General features: G+C 51.0%; 1 protein-coding gene across 4 annotated transcripts in view; it reads right to left on the bottom strand.

Annotated features, from left to right (window-relative positions):
- Nucleotides 1-5508: 5508 nt before the first annotated feature.
- Lrrk1 (leucine rich repeat kinase 1) overlaps nt 5509-18689 on the bottom strand; it is a 129946-nt gene continuing 116765 nt past the window's right edge. For all 4 annotated transcript variants that reach the window (XM_052713390.1, XM_052713391.1, XM_052713389.1 and 1 more), the window contains exons 27-33: nt 18379-18573; nt 17366-17517; nt 15554-15671; nt 12716-12832; nt 9426-10267; nt 8928-9029; nt 5509-6880 (exon numbers count right to left, since the gene is read on the bottom strand). In XM_052713390.1, coding sequence (XP_052569350.1) covers nt 6703-6880; nt 8928-9029; nt 9426-10267; nt 12716-12832; nt 15554-15671; nt 17366-17517; nt 18379-18573 — 1704 coding nt within the window. In that variant the 3' untranslated portion in view covers nt 5509-6702. The remainder of the gene's footprint in view (nt 6881-8927; nt 9030-9425; nt 10268-12715; nt 12833-15553; nt 15672-17365; nt 17518-18378; nt 18574-18689) is intronic.

The raw sequence follows: 18689 nt of genomic DNA, 5'->3' as shown, positions 1-18689 counted from the left end.
AACTTGTCCTTCCTTTGAAGAGACATTCATGTTTAACTTTCCTGACTCCTCCAGTGCTCACTTGTGTGCACAAGGATCTCTTGCTCCACACTCACTGGTGTCAATACCTCTTCTCAGGCTGTCTGAGCCTTCTAGTGTCACAGCAACCTTCCTTGACCCTAGGAGGAGAGACCAGGCCTTGGAAGATGCCAGACAAAGCTACATGGGCTTGGGTGTCCTCAGCTGTCCTGGGGCAGGCTGTTGGCTGTTCCTCCAGGGTGAACGGCACAGAGTTCAGGCATAAAGGTGAGTGTTTTTTCTGTACCAAGAGTACAGTGATAGCGTCTGGGAGCTCTGCGAAGCTCTAACAACCATGTGCTTTTGTCTCATACCATTTCTCGCTCGGGCTGGTTGTCTCCCAACACGCAAAACGTGCTCATGATATCCTGACCTACTTTGCTAGTATTGTGGAAATGGATCTTGTTAGCATCTGCTTGGCAGGCTGACTCCAGGTTCCTTTTTCTGGACACAGTCAAAGTGCAGGCAGAGCCCTGTCTTATGACTGTCTGGGACAGCTGGCTGCTCCACATCACTGCTTGGGAGAGAGGGAACCCCAAGTCCCTGTGGTTCCAACCACAAACTTCACTTCTTCTTCTTGACACACGTCCATGGCAGGTTTTTTGGGTGCTCTGGGTCCTTTTCTCAACTGCAGGAGACTGAGCTATCCCTAGTTCAGGCTTCGGTTTTCAGGGCAGAGGAATGGAACGCAGGAGGGGCTCACACAAGGCAGGACTCTCACTGTGAGGGCCTGGTGTCCATTCATCTGATTTGCCAGCTCTAGTCACATGACCTCTCCCCACCACCGACTGCCCGCCTGCTTAAGACCAAGATGTGGCACTTGATGATTGGCTCAGAAGAGCCAGTGAGTTTAGGGCTGGCAGACACCACTGGGCAAGGTGGACATTTATTTTATGTATACATAAACCATGATTCCTACTTCATTTTAAAAAATACAAATTCTAAAAATGAAGCTTCTAGATATCCTTCTCATCCCACAGAACTACCCGCATGATTTTGTTTATTCTCACGCATCCTATACCTTAGCCAGACTCTCCGGTGAAGTCAATGACCACGGTGTTTTACTGGACAACAGTACTGCCTTGTTGTCCTATAAGCCATTCTCAGGGAAGACTTGTGCTTCCTCAGACGTCCTTTCCAAGCAGGGAGATGATTTCTGTGGCTGGATAACGGGGAATGGGGCATGGTCCTGGCTGGGGGCCAGACTTTAACTGTCATATACAGAGAAACTCCTGGGCCCGGATGGAGAAAGAGAAGTCATTACTCTTCCATAGAGGAGATACCAGAGCCACAGAGGTGATAGCTTGCCCAGGATGGAAAGTGGAAACTGATAGGACATCAAAGACACCATATCCCAAATTTGGGCCTTTGGGTGACTAGGTTGTAGCCCTGGACCACATTGTCTCTATAGTTTGATGCAAAATGCCCACTGGTGATGGGGGATGGGGAGCTATAGACCCTACCATGCCTAGCTTCCTGGAAGGTGGAACTTTGGGGTTACACTGTGTTCCATTCCTCCCTTGCTCAGTCTCCTCTGCTTACACTTGCCCAGCGGTTCATTAGGGCCAGCTCACCTGTTGTAATACTCAATGGCTCTGGTCGGGCCGTTTGAGCACTTAGGACCGGCACTTGGCTTCAGTGATTAATTACTGAAAGATAATGGCCCTAAAGAAGGAAGTGAGCATTTCTCTCCACAATGTCATGAGACTCTTGGAGGTCAGGAGCCAGGGATGGCACGGAGGGCTACCTGTCGTCACCACAAGAGCTCTCGAAGTTCCTTCAGGAGGAACCCTCTCCTACGTCTTGCAAGGAACAGGAAGACGAGTGGCAGGGCCAAAAGGCTCTTTACTTCTCTTTTATTGCTTTTTTTGTTTGGTTTGTTTTTTGAGATAGGGTCTCTCTGTGTAGCCCTGGCTGTCCTGGAACTTGCTATGTAGACCAGGCTGGCCTCGAACTCACAGAGATCCTTTTGCCTCTGCCTCCTGAGTGCTGGGACTAAAGGTCCCACCATGCCTGCCTTGGTTCTGGACTTCTTGATGATGCTCTGGAGAGTCCTACTTGACCACCACCAAAGCACCCAAATAGAGCCCTACTACCTGCAAAGGCATCTGGGAAATGATGGACTAGAACAATAAGCTATTGAGCCCAAGGGGGTACAGCTACCATGACTAACGCTCCACCTGTTTCTCCTCCGACTGCTCAATTCTTCCTTGAGTGGGAGATGCTGCTAGCCATTTAGAGGCGCAGCTGGGAGCCCCAAGCTCTGAGTCTCTGGAAGACACAGCTTTCTAGGCAGCAGCCTGCTTGCATCCAGAGGTATTTCAACTTTTTCTAGCTTTCCAGAGATTTGGGGGGAGTTTTATATTGCCACATCTCCCCTGGTGCTCCCCAAATGTTCTCTTCATGAGGAAGGATGCCAGTAGCAGCATGTGCCCCCATCCTGGAGACTCTAAGCAGGAGTGCGGGCAGGTAGACTCTGCTAGAGCAGTGGTCCTCAACCTTCCTAATGCTGCTACCATTTAATACAGTTCCTCATGTGGTGGTGACCCTCCACAGTAAAATCATTTGTTGATACTTCATAACTGCTAATTTTGCTACTGTTATGAATTGCAATATGAATATCTGACATGCAAGATATCTGATATGCGAGCGCTGTGAAAGGATCATTTGATCCCCCTTGTGGGTCGCGACCCACAGGTTGAGAACCACTGTGCTAGAGGCTCTGAGTGTGTTGTCACAGAGACCTGTAGGTCTAAGCAGCCCGTCAGAAGCCCGGGGAAGGTGGTGGTCACTCAGAGAAATGTCTTCTTAGCTGGATTTTACCACGGTTTTTTTTTAAAAAAGCAATCATATGCTTCAAGTGCAAGGTGGAGGGTGTGAAGTGAAAAATGAAAACCCTGTCTTCCGTGCTAGCCTACACTTCTCCTCCCCAGAGGCCGCCACACCCACCAGCTTCCTGAGCACTGGAAGCTGAGACGTTTCCACACCCAGAATGCAGAGCTATAATACTGTTCATACCAGTAGGAACGCAATAGGCACTGCGCCATAAGTTGCTTTTGAAAATGCCAGTTCTGTCAGTGTGCGGAGAATGAGAGACTTCGGAATACTGAACTATAAATGGGAGGTCAATATCACAGGCCTTCCTTCAAGGCTCAGGTATCTATTTGGAAGATGGGCAGAAAGATTTTAGAGTCAGAGGTGATGGAAGACTCCAAGGAAACAGTGTTTTCTAGTCACAACAGGTCAGGTGCACGTGAATTCACACCAACCGTGACAGCACACACCTGCCCTGTTCAAACCAGACAAAAGCCAAGCACAGAGGACGGGAGGTGGACACAAAGTCCCACACTTGGCTGAAGAGCGTTGGCACTTGATTACTGCCAGGAGCTGAAAAGCCAGTTTTCATCAATGGAACGACTCCTGGTCTATTGGGTACACCCTAGGGCAGGCCCCATGGCCAGGAGTAGTAGCTGGTCAACAAAAACTGGACTTGTTGGAGGAGGTTGTTGTTTTCCAGAGAGAGATAGAACATGAAGTTGAAGGGGTAAGGATAGGGGGAGGGTCTTGGAGCAGTAGAGGGAGGGAGATAAATATGATCAAAATACATTGTATGAAATTCTCAAAGAATAAATAAAAAAAATTAAATAAACAAAACAAAACAAAACACCAGCTCATTTATTATACCTCAGCGAGCACTTCAGACCAGGATGGCTAGTGCCACCTCCTTTGGAAAAGCTATGAGGATCAGTTTTGCAGGTATAGGAAATTTACGACTCTCCTCTGGAGAGAGGGTTGGGCTGATCTCTGCATGGGGCATCATGAGCAATCTGTGATGAGCATGCTTCTTCTGTACTTCTGCACATGTTCACATACACTGCAGTACCACATGCCTAAGAGATGCTCCTAGGTCACGGGCATGTGCTCTCAAAACTTCGACAGACCTTCCCCAAACGCCGCCTGCTTCTTTGGCCTTTTGTGTCCTCCAGAGGCAATGTTTTTGTTCCTCACTGCCAGTAGCTGCACTGGACACCTGTAATTGTGTGCTGGGTCTGTGGGGTGGGGGTGGAGGCAGACTGGGCATTCCCTTCTTCATGGTGCTCCAGGCATGCGGGATGTGACCAGCTCCTTCTCCACAGGCCCTTTGGGCATGTAAGCTCTCCTATGTGGGACCCTGAGACCTCACATAATGCCCTTTCTCAGACAGCACTGCCTGATCTGGGCCTCTTCCAGCCCCGTTCACGGGTTGCTGGTTTCCTGACTTTTCCTCTCTAGCTCTGTATTTTGTTTGTGTGTCCAGGGTCACCCCTGCCCTCAGAGGGTCCCAGCAGCAGAGTGTCTTGTTTGGGTGCTTGCCACCGTGTCCTGGTGACAGTGCCTAAGGCTTAGCAAGAGTTCAAGAATCGTGGCTGGTCCTTCGATCCTTGTTACTCGAAGAGGGCAAAAGCCATTTCATGTTGAGGGGCTGTGTTTCTTTATGTCACTGGCCTGTGCCTGTCAATGTATCTGTTTTCCAGTTGCGTTTTCTTTCATTGATGAATATGAATTTTGTATAGAAGATAATTGAACTGCTCATCTTTCATTTGTGTTATAAATATATTTTTAAAAATGACATTTATTAACTTGGTGTGTGTGTGTGTGTGTGTGTGTGTGTGTGTGTGTGTGTGTGTGCCTGTGCAGGAGTGTGTCTAGGTCAGAGGGACAACTTGTTGGAGTTGATTCTCTTTCCATCATGTGGGTCCCGGGGACTGAACGTAGGCTTTCGGTCTCGACATGCTTCCTTGCCTGCTAAGCCTCCTCATCAGCCCTGTGGATGTTTCATTGTTGTTTTTTTTATTCCAGGCATTGTTTACCTTTGCGGCCCACCTTCCTTCTAGGTTTCTAAGTCTTCAGTAGCCAAGTTCATTAGCCTTTTCTTCCATGTTCCTAGGGTTATGTGAAAGCTCTCACACCCCCAGGCCCCCATGACTGTGAGGCTCAGTTAGGGCTGCATCTGGGCAGGAAAAGATGAGGCATTAAAGGTGGGCTCAGTCTGTGAGGCAGGGGAGCTTGGCCTCAGCCCAGCTGCCCCACAGCAAGTGACACAGGGGTCAGGCGCAGGGTAGACAGGACCAGGTTTGTGTCTGGAGATCTAAGGAGGCAGCTTTGGGACACTGGGAGAGAACCAGTGACCCCCATGGCTCACCTTAGGGATCAGGGTGGGAAGCGGTGATGGGGTAAGCAGCCGGCAAAGAGTCTTGATCCTCAAGATCAAGACCCTCCCAGGGCCTGACTCACAAAAGGAAGTGGGGGACTAGCTCTCCCCAGAGCTGGGGCTGACAGAGAAGCATCTGCCCACGGACAGCTACAGGGCAGCTACCCAGCCGTGGGCAGAGAAGGGTGGCCTGTGTCTACCCTGGGCACAAGGGGAACCTGGGAAGGCCAGAGACTGTGCTGCATTCAGGAGACAGAGGCTGCGTTTTCATTCCAGGTCTGTTTATTTTTAGATAACAGGAGTCACATCAGCTTGCACACCCCAGCAAATCCGGAGTTTGGTTTTTATAATTTAATTCTAGAAAAAGTTCAATCACATGTGCCAAGCACAACCTCACATTCAAATTTGAGTTCTAGGTTAAGCAGCCTCCGAGGGTACTGCTTGGCAAAGATGTGTGTGTGTGTGTGTGTGTGTGTGTGTGTGTGTGTGTGTGTGTGTGCACAGAATTTATAAAATGTTCCCTTTTGTACCCACACACCCTGCTAACAATTTCACTTTTCATCATCTGCTGTCCATGTGGGCAATAAATGTTTGGCAAATACATAATTTAGTATAAGTCCCATACGACGGGATTTCACAACCAGGCCTAGCCGCTGAGATATTACTTAATTTGCTAAAGTGATAAACAAGATTACGATGTGCAAACAAACAAGGCTTGTGCTCCAGCTGCGTCCAAGTTTATTTTACCAAGCTATCAACACAGGCCCTTTCTCCAGGCCCGCTGATTGGGTTTCTCCTTCCTTTTGTCGGGGGAGAAGAATGTAAGGGGGAGCAGGAGCCCACTCACCGGGCTTTCCGGCTGGGGCTCTTGAAGGAACCCATTCATCCCCACTCTTGGGCAATGCTGCCTGCCCAGGGTCCTTCTGGGGTTTCCCATACAGAGCCCTTGCCAAGCAGGAGATTCGATCTCAGCTTGACCAGGCTGGGCCCCACGCTCCAGGGACTCAGAGCCTTGTGAAAGAGGCTGAGAGCCTGGGGTCTTTGGGGAAGGAGGGCCAGGGGTCCCAGCCCTCCTCCCACCTTGCCCTGAACTGCTCCTCAACCGCGAGTTCCTAGTGTAATTCCATCTGAGGCCTGGCGATTAAAAACGGACAGGCCCATTCATTATGCCAGGAAGGCCTGGAATGGGGTCACTCTCCCCAGCTCTCGGAAGCCCATGGAAGAGACAAGAGAAGGCCTCTCTCAACCAGACCCTGTGGCTTCCCTTGGGCTGGTAACTCTCCCCATAGAACCTGAGAACTCCCAAACCACCAGCAGCTACTCGCTTCTCAGCCCTTCTTAGCACAGGGTTAGCAAAGAACCCGTTTGTCTTCTGTGCCCTTGGAGGGCCGTAGCCGAGGGGTCAGGCAGCGGCTCGGACCTGCCGGCTCCACGCGGAGGCCCTTCCACGGGCATTACCTTCTCTTGCGCGTACAAGCCTCCAGCCGGCCCAGCTCCTCATAGGACTGGTAGAAGATGTCAAACTCCCTGGTGCCCCAGCCCCTCCAGACAGCCAGGCACCACTCTGTGTTTTCGTTTGCAAAGCCGCACACTACCGTGTCCTTTGCCACCACGGCTGCGTCCACCAGGACCCTGCAGAGAGATGGGGTCTGAGAACACCCACCGGAGTCTTCTCTAGGTCAGGGAGGGGTCTCCCTCTTCATGTCCATTTTTGAAAGGGGTGGGGTTACTAGGAGGCTGTCATAAATAGCTCAGCCTGGCTCTGGAATGTACTTAAAGGTCCCAGTACATCCTTGTGGTCTGATCTATGGACTGAGGTCTTATAAAGTCCCACAAAAGGCCCAGGGCATCAATTCACATTATAAGCATTGGCTGGAAGAGAATAACCCCCAGAAGCCCACTGCCTGACTGATACAAGCATAGCCGGCATCATCCATGCCTCTCTTTGGAATTCTGGTGTTGCTAATGAACTGCCAAGTGAGTGTTACTGTCCACGAATGACCTCTGAAGGTCAGTGGGTAAAGGGACTGGCCTCCCTATGAAGAAAGTTTGACGACCCGATTTCAATCCGTGGAACCCATGTAAAAACTTGAGGGAACCAACCCCCCTAAAGTTGTCCTCTGACCTCCACAGGCACACGTGACATGTACCTGTACCCCACAATGAAAAAAAAATCCAAGAGTGGCCCATGAGTGCAGCTACATTTGCCGGGGTCCCCGCTGCAGGCTCCTCTCATTCTGTCCCCACACACTTAGGAAATTCAGAGAACAGCTTACCCAGAAAACCTGCTGCCTCAAAGCCATCCCTGCCTACACTGCTTTGAGGCTGTGGGCTGCTTTGCAGGGTCTGTGGGCGTACAATATGTTTCCTCTCAGACCACAGTGGATGGCTCCCTGCAGCCTCCCCGCCCTGGTGGTGTCTCTGTGGGGCTAGTGGCCCATCTGTGGTCTAGCTGTGCCTCCTCCGCTGTGACCAATGACTGAGTCCCACTGCACACCGAGGCTCCCTTTGACCAATATATCTAGAATCTCTGATCCTCCCTTGCTTTTTCAACTGGCCAGCTCGGGTCTTTCTCCTTCTAGCAAATGTGTCTGACTCTTGATAAGACCCACCTCTCGGGAGGATGACTATAAAAAGATGCCAGGCACACTCAGAGTAGGCATGCCAAGGTCAACTGACCTGGGTTCTGAAGACCTATTTGTTCCCAGAAGCCCAGCTTGGAAGCTGGGGACTAGTTTGGCACAAGGCTTCCTTTTACCAGGGCAGTCAGGGTTCAGGAGCAAAGACTGATCTTGTTTCCAGAATTGCTCACAGAAAAGATCCACTGCCCCAGGACTCACTGAGGAATCTCATTGCCGGCAGGGATTGGAAGTACCACCGGTGACTGACGGCTTGTCCGTCCTGCTTTGGGTACAATGGGACTATGGGATGATATTAAAGATGAATAAAAACCTTTGCCCAATGATGAGTGACAGCCTATGCTTCCAGCAGATCTACTATGATGTGAAATACTCCAAAGTGCATACACGCTCGAACTCAGGACTTTTCATGGGGAGCGTCAGGGTGAGATATAAACACGGCCAGGAACTCTGGCTTAACACCAGGCTCCCGTCCCTCTGGCTTTGAAGACTGTGCCTTGAACTGGCATCCAACCCAGACGTCCCCACAGCAGGGACTGGTATGTCTCCTAGTGGTACTCACTGTCGATAAGTATTGAGTCACACTCTCAGGCTTAGAGAGGACACTAGTAGAGTGTGACCATGTCACCTGGCCCTATCTGGTGCTTCATGGGCTGGTGGGTCCCCTGACAGGGTTCTCCTGTTTGGCAGGAAGGACAGTGAGTTATTTGGAGGAACTATCATTTCGAACACAGCTGAATCTGGCCCTGGAGACACACCTTTGGCAAGGTACTTGATCCACAGGTACCCTGACACCCCCAAAACAGATATCCTTGGGCAGGTGGCTGAAGCTCTAGTCAGCTGTCATGCTGAGCCCCAGGAGCTGCCTGGAGGACCCCGCCTTGCTTCTGTTTTGTGGTATGGCCACACTGGTGAATCCATATGCTTATTTGTGAGAACACAGGGATGGCAGGGCTGTTGTGCTATCTAGTGGACATGTTAGCTCTGAGGTCCCCCACACCCCTCCTCCAGGCCCTACAGAATGGTTCTCAGTATCTTACCCGTGCGATGTCAGCTCTCGGGCTTTTAAGACAGCGATGACTCTGCCCCGCTGGGCACCCGAGTTCTTCTCCAGGCCGATAACAATGATATCTCCACCATGCCTAAGAAAGGGGCAGAGTTTGTTCAGGAGGTTGTACTCGCCGGTGGGTATAGGACCAGTGTGTAGGCAGGTAAGGAGCCTGATGTTTTTGTGAATGGAGTAAGTAGGAGGGGAGGCAGTGTGACACAGGGAAGGACCTTCTATAGGAAACCTGGGCATGGTTCTTGTTTAGGGGCATCTCGAATTTTCTGATGGACAGATGAGCTTCTGTGTGGACATTCTTAGGTTTTTCTGAGAAATCACTCCCAATTCTAAAACCGAATGGCAAAGCCCTTTTGGGAGAACTGCCCAGAAGGATTTGGGAATCTTTTAAGAATCCATGGGTTCCACTCACCCCAGCCCCCAAGCAAGCGCATCGGACAGCTCAGAAATGGCAGTCCCACATCAAAAAACTTACCTAGGGACCCAAATGAGGTCCTTGACAGCAAGAACCTTCACAGCCTGCAGGTGTTGGCTGAACGTCTCCCCATCCATGGGGGTCAGGTCAGGCTCAGCTCTGTCAGAGGTGACACTGGGCCTGTCTGGGTCTTCATAATCCGTGGAGAAAGGCACACTGGAATAGCTGGTCAGGGAGCTGGGCAGACTGGAAGGGGACCTGGGATCTTGGTGGGGTGGGGACGAGGAGTAGGAAGACATGGAGCAGTAGTCAGTGAGTGACTCCTGGTGGTTCAGGATCTGCATGCCCAGCTCTTCACTGTACATGATGCTCACATCTGCAATGCACTCTTCCTCGGGCTCCTTTGAGGTGATTATGTGACTGCCTGGGGTTTCTGGGACTGAGGGCTGCACAGGAAACGTGTCCCTGAGAGGACTGGGGTCCCCACAGAAGTACCGGGCACATAACTGGTAGGTAGCTGAATGGTACATCACTAAGGAATTGGCCTTGTCATCTAGGCACCAGACTACCTCCTCCCCTCTGCAGTCTGAGCTGCACACAAGTGACGTGACCACCGAAGGGGCCGCGTAGGGCTCCAGCCGCCTGCTGATGTCCAGGACTGTGCAGTCAATGATGAGGAGGCCAGGTCCATTGCTGTACCAGACCTCGGACCCACTGTTGACCACCTCCATGGCTTTCACTGGGTAGGGGTTCTGGCGCGAGTCTTCATCAGGGATACAGAACTTGGACCTGTTGGCTGTGTGTGAGCACAAGTAGGAACAGCTTTCTTTTGGGGTGCCCCGTACCACAGGAAACACAGCCACAAGTCCATCAGCCAGGCCAGCCAGCACCAGAAAGGAGTTCTGTGGGGGAGGGAACAGGGATACATGATGCTCTTTCATGTCACACGCTCTGGGAGAGAAACCACAGGCATTGGACTCATCTCCATCTGTACCTCAAGTGGGCCCATGATTTCCCTTAATGGCCCAGAGAAGAAAAGCCTTTGCAATCCTGATCTGCTCAGGAGTCTCAGGCCTCTGTCCAGAAAAGATGTGGCCTTGCCCCAGCAGAGCCATGTCCATCCTTGGTGCTATAAGGCAAGGGATGTACCAGGGAGGAACTGGGTCCATAGTGCTGAGGGCATCCGGCAAGGGGGACACCACCTGGGGCTGGTCCCTTGCTGCATGAGCAGCAGGGAGCTATTTTCCCTGGATGCCAGGAAGGCCTCACTGAAAGGCAGGGCAGGATGTCTTCCCTATTGTAAACAGCTTATCAATATGACAGCTGTTGTGGGCATGCCCACACTAGGTGGAGTGCTCCAGAAAAGCAGGGGCCAGATCTCTGTGCCCACCACTGCCACCTTGGCACTGGACTGGCCTAGAAAGGGTTAAGTTTCATTCATCTTTCTGGCCCTGGACTCCACTGTTCCCATGAAGTAGACAACATATGTTTCTAGAAGAAACAGCTTCTAACTTAACTCTCCTACAAGCATGTCTTGGCCCCAGGCACCCACATTACACACTCTGAAAAGCCTGGGCTGACACTAGTGAGGATCTCTGACTTACCATGAAGCATAATTTCCTCTGTAGCCACCCACCAGAGGTCACCACGCAGAGGTCAAAGTTGTAGGTACAAAGCCACATGCAGGCTTCCCGGGGCATCTCCCCGAACAGATACAGGGCGCAGTAGGCCAGGTGGAGCACCACAGAACCAAGTCAGAGTTCAGAACAGAACAGGATCCCAGCCTTGTACCAACCAGGAGGAATGGCAGAGAGCCAGCCACTACATTGGGAGTGTGTGTGTGTGTGTGTGTGTGTGTGTGTGTGTGTGTGTGTAGAGGGGTGGCCTGGTTTTTCAGGATAGTAGATGAGTGGCCTCTCACTCAACATCCACAGTAGGGAGCCCTAAGAAAGTTTCTCAAAACCCATCTTCAGGATTTAGGTCGATAAAGCAGCCAGAGCAAATAGGCCGTAAGTCTTTCTGGATCCTGGCTCTGCTGGCCAGCGTGAGGAACACCACGTCCGGCGGGATGTGAGCGTACGTGTGCAAGAACACACGGGTCTGCCCTGTGTGGCCTCTGCAGGGCGACCTCCATGGGGGCAGGCACCCTGCACAGGAGGCTCACACAGAGCCCGCTTTATTCTCCCTGCTCAGGCAGGAGGTGCGCCCTGGCTGGGGCTCTGGCCGTCGGGGTCCTTCAATAATGCTTTGTGTCCGGTTCTCCCAGGCTATGGTGCAGGGAGATCCCAGCTGCCCAGGCCTGCCCCTGGGGCAATAGCCATAAATGATTCTAAGGCTCATTTCATACCTATTTGCATCTCTCCTTTTTCCTTTTATAAAGAAATGAACTACAGCACCAGGAAGAGAAGAGCCACAGATTTGGAAACTATCAGGAAGTCACAGTAACTTAGTCGCCAAGTGCCCAGCCTAGGACTCTGGGATCCGCAGGGTCAGAGACCTGTTTCATTGTTCTTCATTACTCACCCCATTGCATATAGACAAATGGGGATCACATAAGGACAGTCAGTGCATCTTAAAAAGCGGTGCAAGGAGGTGCTCCTTATGCACTGGGGGTGAGTATCCGTTGCATCCACAGGCCCCTCATAGCCTTTCTGGATCCAGAGAGGGCAGCAGAACCTCGGAGAGCAGGCAATGCTCCACACCTCGTCAGAGGAGGGGTCATGACTCTGGATCCTGACAGTTCAACAGGAGGGCTGCTCCTGGACAAGGCAGGGAAGGTGAAGGCCCTGCATCTGATGTTTGGAGGAGAAGGCCCAGGACCTGTGCAGTGATGGCCTGCCCAGCCCTGGTGAGGCTGGATTCAATGCCAAGATGTGGTGGAGCTGGCTTAGCCTAGGGATGGGGAGTACACTGAGTGGATGGGTCAGGAGGGTGAGGAAGTGGGTCTCCTGGGCAGTGCTGGGCAATGCGGGGCAGTGCTGGGTCTTTGAGAGGAGGCAGACACTGACAGAAGGGAACCAGCTGCCCCAGTAATCAGGAAAGACAGTGCCAAGGCAGACTGGGGAGAGGCTCCTGATCCCCCTATCTGGAGAAGGGACCATCTGCAACAGCTTGTTTCATCATTTACTCAACTCTGAACCTCATCTGAGTCAGGGGCTCTGGCATTTGCTTACAGACAGTAGGTACTCCATGTTAATGATGGTCACCTGTATCTCTAAAGCCGACTGTGACCTGGGCAAGGTGGTCCAGGAAGGTGTGACTCTGCTGTCCCCAGCTCGATCCGTGGTCTCCAGCAAGGAGAGCCTCCCACACTGAGTGACTGGCCTGAACAGTCCTCTCTCCCACCTTACCTTTTTAATAACGGGCACTGCCAAGAAGCAAGTGACAACAGCCGGAGTGTCCAGGGCCTGCTGGGGCATGCTCAATGGGCACATGCCTTTAAGACTGTAGATATAGATTTTCTGGTCCTACAAAAGGAGACAAGCCCACTGTGAGAGCCAGAGAAAGAAGTGACTGGCATGTCCTGTTTCAGCCTGGGGAACCCCTTTGTACCTTAAAAAGGCAGCATTTTGTTTGGCTATTCATTTCTGGTTTTTGTTTGTTTGTTTGTTTGAGACAGGGTTTCTTCATGTAGCCCTGGCTGTCCTGGAACTCATTCTGTAGACCAGGCTGACCTCAAACTCAGAGAGATCTGCCTGCCTCTGCCTCCCGAGTGTTGGGATTAAAGGTGTGCACCACCATTGCCCAGAAATTTCTGCTTTTTGTAGAAACTCTAAGACATACAGAACAGTCTGGAAGAAAATTAACTCACTGATAGTCCTTAAGAATGAAGAACATAGCCGGGCGGTGGTGGTGCATGCCTTTAATCCCAGCACTCGGGAGGCAGAGCCAGGCGGATCTCTGTGAGTTCGAGGCCAGCCTGGGCTACCAAGTGAGTTCCAGGAAAGGCGCAAAGCTACATAGAGAAACCCTGTCTCGAAAAACAAAACAAAACAAAACAAAAAAAAAGAATGGAGGACATGACATCTCAGAAGCTTGCTTGCTGCAAGCCACAAGAATATATTATAAAAATTCAGCTGTATATAATAAAGCTATACCTAGAAAGGTCACAGAATCTTTCTAGAGAGAAGCCATTTATCAGGGAATATTTGGTGTCATCCAGCTTTTAATATTCATCTGCTTCTTGCTATGAATTTCTTGTGCTCATAATTTCCCCAAGAACAATGTGTATGGATATATATGCTCAAAGTACTTGGATAAGGTCACATGGCCAAGGCTTCCTGCCTTCAGGCTCCCTGCTCTCTTTTTAGCATTTGTATTGGGTATCTGTCTTTTGCAAATATCTCCTTTTGCTACATCCAAAGATAGGACCACTTCCAGACAAAAGCATCCAAGGACAAGTGATGAACAGAATAGCTGGCCAGACCCCCTGCTAGGTGCCTGAAGCCCCTGAACTAAGGTAAAATATCCTTTCAGAGACAGCCTGGCTCCTAGGCTAAGTGCCTGGCTCCTAGGTGCATAGCTTTGCTTCTTGTGCAAATCAAGTTCGGATCTCCCCCTCCTCTTACAGCCCTAGAGCACCTTCTTAGAACAAAAGGTTTTTTGCATAACCAGGGGCAGTAAAGACTGGAGCAGAATTCCTGGTCCAGGCAGAGTTGCATGGCTAGAGGAGAGAGGAACAAGGCAGAGTTTTCTGTAGATGGTAGGGCAAATATTACAAGGCTGGAGGAGAGAGGAGCAAGGAAAAGTTTTTGCAGATTGTAGGAGGATTTGAATGAGGTCAGGAGAGGAAGGAAACATGGGAAATGGAGGAATGGAAGATGAAGATAAGATCGACAGCAGAAGAGTTTAGTTGGGGCTATGAGAGGACAGGGAAAGCAGGTACAGAGAAGAGTTGAGTATGAGGACAGAACTGGGAAAATTCCGATATCTTGAGTATGAGGACAGAGCTGAAACTATATAGATAGAATTTTGTCTTAGAGAAATAAAGTAAACAGAGGAAAGAACATGGTGTACATAGATTCTTTTCCCTCAGATAGCCCCACACTGGGTGTAGTGTCTTCCCCAGGACTCTGGGAAGGATTTTCTCAGGGCAGGCCCCTGGGAAAATTCCGATACTTGCTGTGGGTGTGCATGAACATGTCACTATTAGAGTGGGGTCACAAGACAATGACACTGTGCCATAGGCAGAGCCCTTCACTCCCTTTACAGTCAATATGGGGTCAACTCCCCTGTCCATCACCTTTTTTTTTAATTAAAAATTTTTTTTTCATTTTACATACCAACCATAGTTACCCCTCCCCTCCCTCCTCCCATTCTCCACCACCCCCATCCACTCGTCAGAGAGGGTAAATCCTCCCATGGGGAGTCAACAAAGTCTGGCATATCAAGTTGAGGCAGGACCAAGCCCCTCCCCACCTGTGTGGAAGCTGAACAAGGTATCCCTCTATAGGGAATGGGCTCTAAGAAGCCGGTTCATGCACTAGGGATAAACCCTAGTCCCGCTTCCAGGGGCCCCACAAACTGCCCAAGCCACACAACTGTTACCCACATTCAGAGGGCCTAGTTCGGTCCTGTGCAGGTTCCTTTTAACATATTTAGTGACTTTGTTGTTGCTACTAACAATTACATTGGGATAGGCATTCTTAGAGATCTCTCTTTGTATATTCTCTTAGAGCAAATTCTTTATTCTTGAGGTCTCAGTAGGATGGGTACTTTTGGAGATCTCGTCCATATTTAGTCATACTTCTAAATAGTCATGTAGATGGACTGCAATGACCATAGTCCCAGAGCATGTGGTTTGGGGCAGTCGAATTTCTCATAAGACAGCTACTTGGGTCTTCCAATGGATATGGGGCCAAAAGGTCTAGGGATGAACTGTGCCCTGCGGCACTCACAGTGTTATAAGGAAACACAGCACACCACCAACACACCCAGTTTCTCCTGTTGAGAGTATCCAACCTGTCCTCACCACCCAGCTGGTGGTGAGCAGGGGCCAGTAGCAGTTCTGGTGACCTACCTCACAGGACTGATGACATTGTTCTAGGGATTGCTCAGGGATAAACTGGGTTACCTGATAGTCAAGTTGACCTGGAAACCTTGTATTTTTACAAATCTGGTCTTCTTGGGAGCTGCACCCCCCCCCGCCAAAGCCCACCTTGCCATGGGCCCTGGAGGCTGGCAGTTACCTCGGTGGCTATCCATACTGAGCTCTGGATCTTGAGCTGGCAGCTCAGCTTCATCCCGGCACAGGCCATCCTCTGCACTTCCAGAAGGCCCTTCTCTGTGTTAACCACTGTATAATTCCTGCAGTTGGCAACAACTTGTGGTCAGTTCCAGACAGCCAGCAGCCACCTCCTTCCCCAGGCTGGTGCAATGGCCTTAGAAGAGGTGCAATCATATAGGCATAAAGGGTCTGCCACAGGCTCATATTTTAAAGATTTGGTTCCCAGGTATAGACACTCCTGCTTGTGTCTGAGGCAGAGGGCAAAGCAAGCATCCTCAAGTAGATGAAGGAGGGTCTGTCCCAGCATCCACAGATTAGGTTGGCTCTGGAGTTCTGATACTATGCTCCCAGAAGCCTCTACTAGCTTCCTTGTTTCTCCTGTGTCAAACGCTCCAGGCCCAGGCCTGGAGTCAGCCATAGGGTGAATGCTGCTTCCCTTGGTACTTAGAGATCATGTCCCGATCCTGGGGTACTCATGATATTTCTTTGGTTTTGGTTTTCAGTCCTCTGCAATGGACAGAACTGGAAATGGTTTATTTTCCCCTCTGTCCACGCCTCCCCGCTGCGAGCCTAAGAGCATAAGATCCGCGGAAACTTCAACCAGACTGACCTCAGGGAAACGGCAGCGTCCACCCCACCGATCCCACCCTACTTAAGTCTCATGTTGTCTAAGCCTCCCCAGTCTGTGACACCAGCAAGTGCGTTCTCCTGGGACCATCTGAAGACTACTCTAGCCTGTGAAGCTCTCACGTGGGGAGCAGGAGGGGTAACGTGCCCTGGCCAACCCTGCGGGCCGTCACGGGACCCTGATCCCGTGGAGATTTCAGCCTTTGCCATGCCCCTTCCGGTGCTCTGGGTCTCAGGAATTCTTTCCCCCTCCCAGTGGGACTTCCCTCCACTCTACCTCAGACACCTTGCCCTCTGCTGCTGACTGCTCTCTGGGCTATGCAACGTTGACCATCAATGGCCTCCCTGCCCTTTCTCAGCTCTTCTGCTCGCTCTACTTTGGATCATATCTAGCTGGGGACTTTCTTGCTTCCTAGGGCCGTTTCTGTGTCCTCCTCATTTTATGGTCTCAGGCCCCATGGCCCTTCTCTCTAAATGCTCTCTTGAAAGGCCCTCAAGTCCTCTTCCCTCTCTCCTTCCTGGTGGAACATTCAGGTTAGTAAGCCACCCTCTGCAGTCCGGGAGCTGGGCTGAGCAGAACCTGGGAGCATTAGGGGCCCAGCCAGGCTGGTGGGTTTCACCACAGCTTGCAATGGGGCTCAGGCGTCCTGGCTCCACAGACCACGGTGGCCGCTCTGGGCTCTCTCTTTTCTTCTGGGATATCTCGCGGCCCCATTCTCACTTCCTTCCTGCCCCTTCACTATGAAAACGAATTACAACCGGAAGGCACTGCCTGTGGCCACTAGTTACAGGGTGACCCTTGGGCTCTGGTCCCTTGCCTCTCTCACGATACTCCATTGACTGCCATGCTCGTCCACCTTCAGCATCATCTGATGTCCTTCATGCTCAGGGTGTGAACAGCTTCTTCTTGAAGCAGCACTCTCCCTGGAGGTGGGTTCCTGACACACCCAAGCTCGCCCTTTCTTCACTTCCCTTAACTTCAAAACCGTGCCTGTGTCGATCTGTCTCCACTCTTCTCTTTCCACGGTGCTCTAAGAAGGCTTGGGCTCTGCTGTCGGCTACATAGTGTGTGCCACTGACATGGTTCCTCTTCTGTTCCCAGTGCCACCCAAGATATAAGCAGGGAAGGACAGACTGGAGACATTACCTGGACTCCTCCTTCCCATCCCAGAACACCACAGTGTACTCTTGACCCTGGGATGAAAAGAAGGCTGACTGCTTCCCACAGGGCAGCATGTACATGAAGGTGGCGAAGGTTGGGTCCTTCATCTGGCTCACAACAGACAGGGCCAGTGGGCGCTGCAGGAGAGAGGTCCCCAGTGAGCACAGCTTTGCGGTTTCCCTGGGCACCAGCCAGGGGAGTATGAGAATCTTCCCACTAGGGTTAACCTGACTGAAAAGTCTTCAGAACACCCTCCCACTCCAAAACACAAAGGCCCTTCATAATCTCTGGGTCATCATGGCCACAGTAATAGGCTCAGTTGGTCTGGTATCAAAGGCCCATTGTGTCCCACCTTAATCCCAGGACATAAACTTTTGTAAGAGATCTGTCTCATTGTATTCATAATGTGTTGCATTAACTATCTGATGTGATGGACAAGGGCTAAGCTTGATAGTAGGGGCCTCTTCTGACCAACAAGGAACTGCCTTTAATAACGTAACAGGGTCCCTGCTTCTCACAAGCAAAACTTCCAAAGAGATGCGTGCCTTGCCCCTGCTCTTCCATGGGGACTACACTGCCACAGTGGGTTTGATATACAAACTGAGTGGTACTAAAAAATCTCCAGATTTTGGAGTGTTGAGAGTTTGGATCTTTGGATTGGAGATGTCCAGCTAACATGTAAATATTCTAAAAATCTGAAAAACTCCAAAATTTGAAATATTTCTGGTCCTGAGTACACAAGTTGGGGAGAAAAAGGTAACTTTTCCTCAGACAGACTGACAGACTGACAGACAGACATGCAGGCACGTGCATGTGCATACACACCAAGCCTGGGAGGTATATTATGGGAAATAAAGCTCCGTCTGGAGGAGACAAACAGAGACGATTGCCTAGCTGTCCCTAGGGAGGGTGGGTGAGCAGGCACGCGTGTGCTTTGGAGACCCACAGCCCCCACCACCAGGGGAAAAGGGGCCCCGGCTCCACTCTTGTCCATGTACCTTCTCTGGCTTGGTGTCCCAGCACTCCATCATGAGCGCCTGGAGTCGATGGAACTGCACTTCCTCCGGCTGCCCCAGGACTGGGCGGATGCCCTTGGACAGTTTCTTGGCAATCTGAAGTTGGTGGTGGCCCAGGGCAGGCCGCTGTCCTGACAGCAACTCGTACAGAACCATTCCATAGGAGAACATATCTACCTGGGCAGAAAGGCAAGTCAAGTTAGGTCTCCTGCCTGGGTCCAGCCAATGTAGAAAGCTGGCCCTGAGGAGGAAGGAACAGGAAGGCACAATTAGATAAGGAAATCATAGGCTCT

Source organism: Peromyscus californicus, unplaced genomic scaffold (genome assembly GCF_007827085.1).
Source record: "Peromyscus californicus insignis strain IS unplaced genomic scaffold, ASM782708v3 Scaffold_4__1_contigs__length_199733344, whole genome shotgun sequence".
Taxonomy (NCBI): Eukaryota; Metazoa; Chordata; class Mammalia; order Rodentia; family Cricetidae; genus Peromyscus; species Peromyscus californicus.
Note: the sequence above shows the minus strand (reverse complement) of the source record. Positions and strands in the feature narration are given on the sequence as shown.